The 12447-nt window shown below is 40.3% G+C and overlaps 1 protein-coding gene across 1 annotated transcript in view; it reads left to right on the top strand.

The window, feature by feature from the left end:
* ASPG (asparaginase) overlaps positions 1 to 12203 on the top strand; it is a 44458-nt gene extending 32255 nt beyond the window's left edge. Inside the window, exons 13-16 of the mRNA XM_066321681.1 lie at positions 3623 to 3709; positions 9553 to 9652; positions 9952 to 10010; positions 11594 to 12203. Of these exons, the coding sequence (XP_066177778.1) occupies positions 3623 to 3709; positions 9553 to 9652; positions 9952 to 10005 (241 nt within the window). The 3' untranslated portion in view covers positions 10006 to 10010; positions 11594 to 12203. The remainder of the gene's footprint in view (positions 1 to 3622; positions 3710 to 9552; positions 9653 to 9951; positions 10011 to 11593) is intronic.
* Positions 12204 to 12447: the final 244 nt, after the last annotated feature.

The following is a 12447-nucleotide window of genomic DNA, read 5'->3' as shown; positions in this document are numbered from 1 at the left end:
GCACAAAATTCCCACTGATACCATGCAGAAAACTGAACAAGTGAAACTAAGCTGGTCCTGCCATATCCATTCTGGTTGCTAGGGGAGCAAGCATGAAAAAGAATGAAGCCAGTCAAGTTTGGATATACATTACACCTGCATTTCTTTAACGAGAGTTGGTGGAAGGTGTGCACCCTAAGGCCCCAATCCTGCAAACTCTTACATGAGTGTTCATTTCACATGTATGATTCATCTCTTTTGAAGTTGATTCACTTTTAATAAGTGTCTGCCAGGTGAGGGCCTGGGATGATGGGTACTGTACAGAACCTGGATTCCTGTGAATCCAGTGCCCTCATGAACTGGTAAGAGTGTGGATGTCTTTACCTGGAACTCAAATTTGCTCATGGTGCTGAATGTTGAAGACTGCACCAAATCAGATATTCTGCTATTATTATATTAAAATATTAGTATACACTCGAGTTTTAATGTCCAGTGTTATCAACAATGGAACCTAGCAGATAGGAGACGCTGGAAACATCTTTTGTCTATTTGGGTTTTTTTCTGATACTACTAAAAAGCTATCTCAAGTAACATATACAGAATGACCTTGTTTCTACAGCCTGTGTCTGACCAAGAGCCATGGTTTGGTGACAGAACACAGCAGGAAAAGGGAGGGTCAGGAACAGCTCAGAACTCAGCAGGTTAGCTAAATGAGCATGGAGCTGGCTGGGAACGGGCTGGCATGGGAATGTTGCCATCCCTCTGCATCTTGAGCTTTGACTATCCAGCAGTTCTTCTGCTCTTGGTTTTGTGCTGTCACCTTAGGACAGGAATTGCATTTGAACTGTTCCCAAGAAGTTTGTGGCTCATGACATCACCTGAACTTCAGATCAGCTCAACTGTGACCCTTGTGAGGCTTTTGTAAAGCCACAGGAGAGCAGCACTTAAAGAAACAATTTCTAAAGCCAAATACCTCTCTTGTGCCTAAGACATAACAGTATCAGAAAATTCACAGCCAGCCTCTTGAGATATGACTAATGCCCTTGTGGTACGTACAAGACAGCAGAAGTGGTGCTCTGGAGAGGGCTGAAGTTTGTTGAGAATGTAGATAGCGTTCGGGTGCAAGTAGGAACAAGCTGCAGTGCGCCTTGCCTCCTGCATAGTTTTCATGTTGAGTGGTGGGAATGTCAGAGGTGGTCTGTTTGCTTTCTTGGATGGATCTGCACTTCACAGCCACAGTACTAAATCTGACACTTTGAAACTTTGCACTGCTGTTTGTCCCTACTCTTCCTTTCCCTTGCCCTGTCTATAACAGGGCAAGGGAAAGGAAGAGTAGGGCAGGAAGCAGGAAGAGTAGGGCAGGAAGCAGAAGTGCACAGCACTTCTCCCCGCTTTACCAAGAAAGGTGACTTTGAATGACTCATCAGGACACTGTACTTCTGTTTAGAAATGCTTTATTGTAAGCATTTATTATAAACACTATCAGTTACAATGCTTACAAATTTAATTTATTTCAAGCCACTTTTTTTTTTTTGCCTTGTTTAAATTTGCTGTATTAAATGAGTGGGGTAAATGATCCCAAATCTGTCTGTACCAAACATTTAGCGTCCCACTCAGAGCAGTAATGGCTGTGTGGTGTGAGTGGGATATGAAGGGCTTTCTGGAGAGATTCTTCGTACCAGTAAGGGGTAAATAGTTACAACAGGAGGAGAAAACCTGTCTGTCTGCTGGTATCCAGAGATACAGACCTCATAGGTCGGTAGGAACACACTGAGGGAAGATACCACACAACATTACCTACTTTGCAGCCTTTTATCTTTTAATGCTGTCCCATAGCAAAACTTTTGTTTTAAAAAATGCTCATTTAATGCTGAGATTTCATGTATAAGGTGGGAAATGAGGAACACTCCAGGGCAGTCCTTGGAGAGTAAACGGACACTCCCCATGTTCTGTTCAGTACCCAATGAGAGCCTGAGTGAACAGGCATGTTCTACTTTAATCTATTTCACGTCAAATTTCATTTCAGCTAATTACTGTTTGGATTAAGACTAAAAACTAAAAAATTCATACATGTAGAATTCCTGCTTTACCATGAATTGAAAAGTAGCAGACCATGCCATTATTCGCTGGCTCAAGGAGATGCCTGTGGATGACGAGCCATGTCGTAAGGGACCCACCTGAGAAAATATTTTAGATAACTGAATAAACTTGAGACATGTGCCGTTCCAGCAGTGCTTTGCTGTGAAGCAAAGGAAGTTTGCTTTTTTTTTTTTTTTTTTTGGCTGTCAATTGGAACAAAGTACAACTGAAAAAAAGATAAAATCTGTCTGTTAGAGTCAATAACCTGTGTTTGGAAAAGCAAGATGATTTCTATAGCACATGCACAGTTCTTTGGTTAGTTTAGAAACTAAAGATCTTACATCAAACATGTAAGCTTACATAGGCTTTATATGGATAACTACAAAGTAACTTCTGATTGAAGATGGAGTTTCCTAAAAACAGGCAGAGAGATTAGATAAGTAGTTTAGTCCAATTCAAAAATTTTAAAGACCCATGGTTACCACCAAGTGATTAAGTAGAAAGTGTATGTGAGCTTATTTTTGTATTTTTAATTACTACAGATGATCTTTTAGGTAATTGGTTGGGAAAACTCCTCATGTATTTCCTATTAAACAATAAGCCTACCTCTTTATTTTGAAGTGTTATATTATAGTAACTTACTTAAAATAGGAACTTTAAAACTATTCCTAATCTGCTGGGTCATCATGCTCTTTCTGGAGAAAAAAAGCCTGTTTTGATTTGTAAGCTGGAGCAGTTGTTTAACAGAGGGGCATTCTGTCATCTCCTTTTCAAACCTAGTTCTAAACCTGCCACTAGGTTAGTTATGAAAAATGTATTTTGTAGATTTTTTACTTGTCATGTTATTTTCTACCCACAACAGTACCTTTAGAGACCAGCCTTTCCACAGAGTTTCTTAAGCATCTGACTAAGGTATAGGTGTTGGCTGGTAGTGCCCTTTGTCCCTTTATCTCAAAGGAAAGGACAGGGAAGACCTCCCAAAGTCTCCAGGTAGAAATCAATAATAAAGATATTGGGAGGAGAAAGTTAAGAAAAGATGTGCTTTTGACAGAGTTTCATAAGAGTATTTATCATCAATTTGAAGCCCTTCTCCATTAACATAAAGATTCATTGCTAATCTGCAAGACACAGTGTTTTAAGACTGATATATATGGGCATTGATTCTTTAAAATACTGGAATTATGCTGTGTAATAAATATTCTCCTCGTTTGCATGTATTTCAGTTACTAATATTTCTACTGTTAAATTAAACTAGCACTAAGGTTAAGATACTAAGAATTCTTGGAAGAGAAGGGTATGCATCCCTTTCCTTCCTAGAGCTGAACTTAACACTTCCTTGAGCTTAGTGTATGAATGAGTTTTTGAGAGGGAAGGAGGGAAGCTCTGTTTACTGCATCTGTCACCTTGGAAAAGATTCATTCTGTAAATGTGGAAAAGAGAATGTGAGAACTTTCACTGTCTGGATATGTGGATATTTGTGGATATGACAATGTTGGATTCAGGGGGAAAAAAGCCCCTCCAGGTCAAGTCACTTTCTCATTTTTTTTCTATTCCCCTCATTAAGGCACATACCAGTGATTAACCTGTTACGAGAAACAGGAGCACACCTTTCAAGCCATGACTTGGAGGACGTTGGAACAATACTCTGCAGGTAAATGTGATACATGAGGTGGCCCTAAAATGGGTGTGGAGTGGGATGGTTTTTCAGAGAAGACTGGAAAATGGAACACTTTCAATAGACAGTTGGGTCCCTGGCACATGAGGAGGCTCTTTCTATGATAGATGACTAATAAGGAAACAAGTGAAGTGATGAAATTAAGAATCAACTCTGTTTCAAAGCACCAATAATGCAAGAGAGTTCCAAAGGAGAGAGGATTGTGGAGGTCAGCTGGAAGCAAATAAATACCCCATTCCCCCCCCAAGTCTCCTATTGAGGAATGGTGAAAAGCAGCTGTTCAAGATGTGATTTTGTAACATCTCTCTTTTAAAATAAAGCTGCACAAAATGTATAATTTTTATTGTCTTAACGTCCACTTTTCACTTATATTGGAATGGCTTTTGTTCTAACTAATATGTAGTATTATTCTTAAAAATAACTAAATCAAATAGACAAAAAAACCTTTTGAACTGCTGCTATCACTATAGTTAATTTTAAGAGGATATAATTCTCTTAGAGCTGGCTTTCCATACAGTTACTTTTGTTATATGACAATGTGGATATGTGTTATAAAAAGAAATAGATGTTAGATTTCATTTCTTCCAGTACTGGTCCTGAATTACAAAATACTCTGAAAATGGTTAGAAAGTTCTATGTATTTCCTAAAATTACTTGTAATTCTTTACTTAATTTCCTCTTCTCTCTTCTTTTGGAAAACAAACAAAAAATCCCTGAGCATTGGGCCTTTATATCAGGACTTGGGAGGAAATCATGATACTTGCAGGGACCAGCCAGTGCTATATAATGTCTACAAAACAAGGTCAAGGTAAATCTAATGTGTGTTCTGTGTGGAAGCTGGATTCTGAGTAATTCTGGAATTGAGGAACACTGTGTGGAGTGTTTCCATTGTCATAACATGCTCAGAGGAGACTGGGTAATAACGCTTTTACCATGGAGTCAAAATAGGCACTTCCCATGGCACTGCAAGTGATAGGACAGAACTAAACCCTTGGTTTGTGCTGTTTGCCTCTGCCAAAAGGTTTAGAGAATGACATTTCTCTGCAAATTAACTGGCCCCATGCTTAGTCCTGGTGGCATGTGCAGGACCAGTTTGGCTAGCTGACCTGGCAGTAATGTGTCCAAAACAAAACAAAAAACAACCCAAGAAGAGGAAAAGGGCTCTTTACACAAAATGGAGTTCTTCTGCAGTTTGTTACAGCTTTTTAGGGATTACCATGCACCTGGATCTGTATGGCCTGTACCAGGAGCAGAGCCAGGCAGTGGTCAGTCTTCAAGACAAGTGCTGAAGTGGCTGCTCCTACTCTGCTCCTGCAGAGCTGAAGCTCTTCATTTGCTCTACTCTTTTAGAGGGCCTGGCATACTCATTTCTGACAAAGTGGACTTTTTCCACAGAGAGTTACTCAGCTACCTATAAGGTATTAATCTGAGGTGCTGGTGTTTGTCCTCTTGCCAAAATGTCTCTGATACTTCTATGGTGTCCTCAGATGACCTTACTGATATACTCATTTTTCCAGCAAGCTCTGTCTCACTTGTCTGTCCTCTCTCTTATTTTAAGCCCCCTCTTTGCAGGCACTGGCACCTTCGTGGCAGTCAACATGGCCACATGGTCAAGCTGCTTATAGAACCAGCTGTTTATAACATCGCCCCTCTGTCTATTTTCAACTATTTCCCCACATTTCTTCTATCCTGTAATGTACTTAAGCTGCAATTTCTACCAGTCCAAATTTGTCACCAAGGCAATATGTCAAGTTCTTGGGGTTTAGAAGGATAAAGGTGCTTGCTTTCTGTAAGTTCTGTGTTTCTGCACTTAGCTGGTTTAACTTTTCCCCTCATGCAGTTCTCTGTGAATTAAACTATAAGCATCTTTTCCCTCTTTGCTATCTACCAAACCTCAAACAGACTGTTATGAAAGACCACAAATAGTGATTTTTGTGTTCTAATAGTCTCCTCAGCCTCCTTCTGTTTAGACTCATGATTTTAGAATAGAACAGAATAGAATAGTTCACTTGGAAGATTATGGAGATAAAAATAAATGTGTTCCTTTGGTATTAGTGATGTTTGAGAGGGAAAGGAGTACCAACCAGAACTGAGGGTTGGACAATATCAATGGGAACTCTTGTGTAGGAAGTGGAGATGCACATAGTTATTAAATCTTTCATGGTTTCATTTGCTGGTGTTTTTTTTTTTTTTTTTTTTTAAGTGAGAGGTGTTAGTCTGGTTTTAGAATCACTTTGATGATGCTTGGTATCTGGTTCATGGCTTTGTTTTGAAATGAGATCTCAGTGTTAGTAATCTGTTAAAAATGTCAGAGTATCTCTCATATTGCAGTAGTATTGTTATCTGTCTGAAAAACCAAACCACGATGAGATAAATTGGGACACTCAGACTTAATCTGAAAACTTCTGGACTTGGTAAACAGTTGACTTGTGTTTGTTTTTAAAGGGAAAAAAGCTTGTATAGAATTGAGGTACTTCAAGTCTGTACTTCACAAAATTAAACAGGGACATAAAGCCAAACCAGCTTTCTTATATTGTTAGATTTCATAAAATTATATGATATGGTATGATATATACAAAGGTGCAGCCTTTCAAAATCACCACCTTTCAATTTAACATAAAGAGGGCTAAGGCTGGGGAAGGAAGGGTAAATATGCCTCAGCAGGAATAAGGACCAAGCTTCTTTTGCTTGCTGTCTTTCAAGAAGTCTGTCTGAGCTGAGAGAGATGTGGAGACAGAAGCTAAGAACAGCACTCCCAAATGTGTTCAGGACAGAGCAATCCATGCCTTGTGCTGGACCTTTTTTTTTTCTTCTTCAGATCTTCATTTAAAAAAAAAAATTCTCTTCTGTCAGAGTGATGACACACCTGGAAAAAAGAAAGTCTCTCCTGATTAGTTTATATAGACAGAGAAAAAGGAGAATTTCTGATGAAGCATAGCTTTGTGTCCCAGGGAAAGATGAAATCCTAGTACATGAAGAGGCAGGAGGGAACCCCAAAATGTCATTTCAGTGGGCTTTTTACTTCCCAAATCTACAACTGCATTGACCTTTGTCCTTAGAAATCTTCTGAAACCTGACAAGGTTTGCTCCTGGTCCCCTGGTAGTAACAGAGCACCCCTTAAATTGCAGCTTCATGTTGGTATGATTGGAGGCACAGAGAGCTCTGTCACTATTCTTGGCATCTTAGCTCCGTCATCATCATGGCTACATTAGCCCTGCTGAAACTGTGAACTGGATACAAAATAATTTTTCTGAATGCAAGAGTACTGATAGGCAGGATGTCTGGGATTATCACCTATCAAACGTATCAGTCAGAGTTTAGTAAACTGGGGTAGGTAGTTCTTTATCAACAAAGCAGGTTTTAAACATCCAGGTAAGTGTATATTGAAGACACCTTTATTCCATTTCATTATATAACAGCAATGGACTTGCTGCTTAGAGGTTGCACTTATAGTTGGAATTGCTGGCATAAATTTTTTTGAGACAAATACAGAGCCAGGGTTCCTAAAATGCAAATGGTGAAATCCTCTGTATATATTTTTGTATATGAAGTACACTTACTGTGTATAAAGGAAATCCCGATGTGTATGGCTTGACTACGGAAATTTAGATTTGGAGAAAATGTTTTGTGGTGCTCCTGATGATAATCAATCTAGTAAATAGTAGGTATCTTCTATTTAGACTGGTATCTAAATTTTCTCACAAGCTACATCACCTTTTTTTCTCTGGTCACAGTCCCCATAGAATAGAGTCCTCACTTGATCAGTAAATGGCTGCTGCAAAATTGAAAATACGTCTGTGTATTTGGATTGCTCTGATGTCACAGAAGGAGAGCACAGTTTTGACCTCTGCAGCAAGGGTTAAATTGCTCTTTCTGAATAGGTGCTGTTAATAGGCAGTGAATTTTCAAGTAAGTGCAGCTGTCCTTGTTTGTTGCTTACAGAGATGCACCTGAGGTGCCCTGGGTATGTAGGTTGGTAATATTTCTGAAAGTCTTTGACCAAAGTGGTTTCTGCTTTGCACATGGCTGAACTATGCAATTATGTTTGATAAATACAATGTGTTTTCCTGTCCAGTGTTGGTGATGCTCCTAACTCTCTAGCTAGGTTTTTTGTTTCTTCCTTAGCCTGTGACTTTACAGTGTTAACAGCAAGGGACTAGTTTTTGTAAATAAAGATAATTGATGTGTTCCAGAAGTGGCTGCTAAGCAATTTCTTAGCTTTATTAATGCTTATACTTTTTCTTTAGTAATGCTCTTTCCTGCAATTTCCTTACCAACTTCCCACAGAGCTTCCTGTTGGACCTCCTTTGCTTTCCTCTGTGTCCTTATGGCTTCTGTGGGGCCTTTTCTTTTGTAATGGCCGTTTTCATTAATGATTTATTGATCCTTTCCTTCATAATGCCAGACTGAAACACTGTTAAACCTCTTTGTACCCCACAACCACTTTCCTGTCCCACAAAGGCCTCAGCTGTAGGTCACCTGGGGGTTTGCATGGAAGGACACAGACAAGGACCATTTGCTTTTCTTTCTTGTGCCCAGCCTCTGGGACTGCTGCAATTAGAGGTGTCCACTCCCCTGAAAACATATTTTCAGGTACTTAAGTGATTTAATCAACAACAGAAGTGATTTCAACCTAGCAGAGAAGTGAATGCTGCAGCCTTGCTTTCTTGGTTTCTTCCATGACTGCCCCTTCCATCTTGAGCATTCTCTACTCTTCACCAGGTCTTCCTGGCTTGGTCATCACCCCCAGGAGCTCATCACCATCTCCATGCCTGCTGCCAGCACAGTGCTTGTCACCCACAGCAAGCTCTGGTTAAGGCAGCAAACTCTGAACTTAATGTTGGGGAGGTTTCCCCTCTCTTAATGAGATTCAACCTTACTTGATGATTATCAGCAGGGTTCTGCTGAAACAATCTGCAAGCTCAGGTCTAAAGCTTTGCAGGTGCTGGTATCCTAAAAACACTGAAGGTCCTCCTTCCAGCCTTCCCATCAGTTCAGCCTGTCTTCAGGCTTGGTACAGACTGGCATGATTTTGTTAACATGAAAAGGACTCTTAGTCCTTTTACCAAAATGAGAGTTAAAAATATACTTGAAGTATTGTGGATGGGACTACCAGCAGATGTGCGAAGAAATAACCCGGTGTGCGTTCCTCTGAAAACTTTAACTAACTTATTTGTATAGGATTCATTCTGATCCTTTCTATTACTTGTTACATGTGGCAGGCAGAGGTCATCTTTGAAAAACTTTTTTTTTTTGTTTGCTGCCCATTTAAATCCTAAAAATTGTTTTGTGAAACTCAAATATAGCTGTGTTACTGTCCAAATAACATCACATAAATATACTGAATGTCATAACTACTGATAGCAAACACAGTTATGCAAACTTGTGAAGGGGTATTCTTAGGGGTTTTAAATAAGTCCTGTGGATTGCTGGCACATCTGCTTGCACTCTCACTCAGCTGCATCTTGATTTAGCCATTGCCCTCCCCCCAACTCATTTCATGAGATAAATATTGTGTTGTGAAATATGAAACTACCTGACTTTTTTTTCCCCTTTGGTCATAGTCACACCCACTATGTGAAACTAGCCTGTTGTAAGTACTTATAGCACAGCCCTAATAATTTAAGGAACTGATTCATCAAGCTGTGTTGCTTGCTCAGCTATTCAAAGCTGTTGTAATAGTGTTCTTTACCTCTCTACCCTGGCAGCCATGTTGAGCCTGGTTCAGCCTTCACCTGCTGAGCTCATTGACCGGGCCCAGGAGCTCACTGAAATTAATTGAAAGATTTAGAACCAATATTAATTATTCTTTTTCCAGCCTTGCAGCTAAAGGCGATGTGGATGGGCTGTATGCCTGGTACCTGGCTGGTGCAGGCCTCGAGAAAGCTGGTTATGATGGCAGGAATCCCCTACAAGTAGTAAGTGTCCATACAGCTGTGCTCCCTTGCTGTGCTAGCTGAGTAATATTAATATAATAATATTAATTTGGGAAAAATGTATGTTAGACTATAAACTGGATTAGAATTTGTTACAAACTCAAATCTGGTGCTGATATGAAGTAATAAATAGTTGGAGTGAGAATTTTCTCATCTATGTCAGAGGAATTAAAATTTAAATTGGATTTTAATTATTTTGTGGTAACATAGTCTTAATTCTCACATGTGAGTATTTGCATATCTTGGCACATGACAGGATTTATTCATGTTTCTGCTTACAGGCAGAGGCTACAGGACAGAAGGAGGTTCTTGACTTCCTTAGACAAAAGCAATAGGAAAGGTAAGATTTTATTCTCAAGTGCTGGAGTTGTGAAATGTATCATCAGCATAAGTGTGAAGACGGATCTTGTATTTAAGCCCTAGTACACCCTGGGACAGGGTTTATCACCTGTCCCTGTCTTGGTTTCTGATTTGACTCTGAGTACTGAAGTCCTTCTCTGAAGAGTGGGGCTAAAGTTTATTATTCTTTCTGCCTCAACCTGGAAATGCTTTTGTGCATTCCGCAGTGTAGTTGTGAACATGGTTGGGAATGTAAAAGCTACTAAAATCAAACCACTGAGGGCTACAATGTGATGTTCCATCAGCCTGTTGCCATAAAAGGCTCCTCTGTCTTGCCTGCATTGGAGAGGAAATGCCTTTTACCAGGCACGTTGACCAGGCTCAGCTCTCAGGATGCTGTGCCCCAGCACGAGAGCGTTCCCTCCCCCAGGACAGCTTCACGGCCACCACAGCCATTCCAGGAGGGGCCACTGTGCCACCTGCACATCTCCATCTGCCCTCTCCTTCTGGCTTTCAGTAGAGCACCCTAAACCAGACAATCTCCTGGTGTAACACCATAAACCACATGGAAAACACCAGATTTGTCCCAGACTGGAGTTAGTTGTAGTCCACACGTGGATTGCAGGAAACTCTGTCACACAGAGCTGTGCGAGGGGCTGCTGGGCACAGGACAGGGCAGTGCCACAGCCTCCCTCTTCCTCGGGCTGCCGAGGCAGCTGCCTGGTTGTGCCTGACATGAATCCCTTCTGCCATCACCTGCCATCATCCAAGGTGTGCTTCCCTGGCCCTGTGTCTGCCTGCCTCATGTTCAGAGTATCAGATCTGACAGGTCTCTCTACAGGGAACTTGTTGGGGCATTTGACCTTCTCCAGTGCTGTGCTGTAACTGGAAGCATTTAAAACACTCGCCTCTCATTTCTCGGAGCTCCTTTCTGATGCAATACATTGTTGATTTAGATTTCTCCAATATATTGGCAAGTCTAATCCCAATTTAAGTTTTGGGAGGAGATGATGATCTTTATTTATTAAAATTAGCACAGAATGTGGTTCAAGATTCTGCTGCATCAATGGTTTTCTGGCCACTTGTGCATCCCATTGGAAAGATATTACTGGGGACTGCACCTGGAATTTTTGATTTTCTCTGTCCTGGTTTAAATTAATGAAGGACACAATCAGGCAGATTTCTTTGCTTTCCTTTAAAGTTTTGGGGTTTTCTTTGGTTTTACTTGATATAGAAGGATTAGAAACAATCACAGTCTTAAGCATTTAAATGGAAGTTTTCCAGCAGTCAGGATGGCAATGCTAAAATACCTTTAGAATACGAGTTATGCTGCAAAGGTATTTCCATTTTCATTGAAATAAGTCTGCAAAAATCAGTTTCCTTTGGTAAGTGGGGAGTGAATGTGTTAAATCCTCAGCTCCTTCATGGATCACCTCATAATTCCTTTGGACTGAGCCACCAGTAGTGTAGGCGGTCTGAAGGAAGTCTTCAGCACTGTGTGAGAACTGGCTTGGCAGGGTAATCTGTTCTCAGGAAGGCTTTGGATACTGCCTAGTTCTAAACATCCATTCTCTCTTTCTCCAGGGGCTGTAGAAGATGGTCACTCCTCATCAGGAATATACCAGCTTGAAGCACTGATGCTAATGCTCTTAACCCATTATAGGAGGAAAAGAGAAAAGGAACAATGCTAGTGCTGCTTGGGGCATACAGGAAGGCTACAGCTTAGAAAGAATCTTTATTCAAGATTTCACTGATTGTCCAAAAATCATTTGCTGCCTTTATTTTTTAATCACTTAGGAAGGAAATACTTTTAAACAAGTGAGGCTGGAATGCATGGCTGTTCCTGTTACAAGTTCTGATTTTAAAGAGGCCTTTTGAATGTTCCGACATTAAACCACTTAGGACAGTATTGCAGGCATAGTAAATGGAAATGCTGTGGTGAATTCATACCAAGGAAAAACAGTGGATTGTGCATTTCTGGGTTTCAACTAATAAAATCTCTGAGGAACAATGTTGATTTCACTTTGTCTGGTTTTTTGCAATGACTTTTATCACTCCAGCTGCAATTACAGCAATTGTGAGTGTCAGTGCAAACAATTGAATCAGGCATGGGCATCTGCCTGCAGTTGTGTACTAATCTTCACCAATGTGTCGCTATAAACCCTCACTTGAAATGAGTAGGAGGCAGATGCCATAAAGCATGTTTGTGGGACTGCCTGACTGAATTGATTGTTTTGTTTCTAATAGCATCTTTCCCACATCCTGACCGGAATATAATCAAGATTGCTACATGCTGGACACATAATTCTTTGGACTGTAAACGGGTTCTCAGTATTAACAGACCCCAAGTTTAAAGTCCCAACACTTTCAGACTAAATAAAGAAGGCGATATGTATGTTTGCAGCTTTGTCTGCCCTAGAATATGTAAACGTAGGGAA

This window comes from Sylvia atricapilla, chromosome 6 (assembly GCF_009819655.1).
Source record: "Sylvia atricapilla isolate bSylAtr1 chromosome 6, bSylAtr1.pri, whole genome shotgun sequence".
Lineage (NCBI taxonomy): Eukaryota > Metazoa > Chordata > Aves > Passeriformes > Sylviidae > Sylvia > Sylvia atricapilla.
Note: the sequence above shows the minus strand (reverse complement) of the source record. Positions and strands in the feature narration are given on the sequence as shown.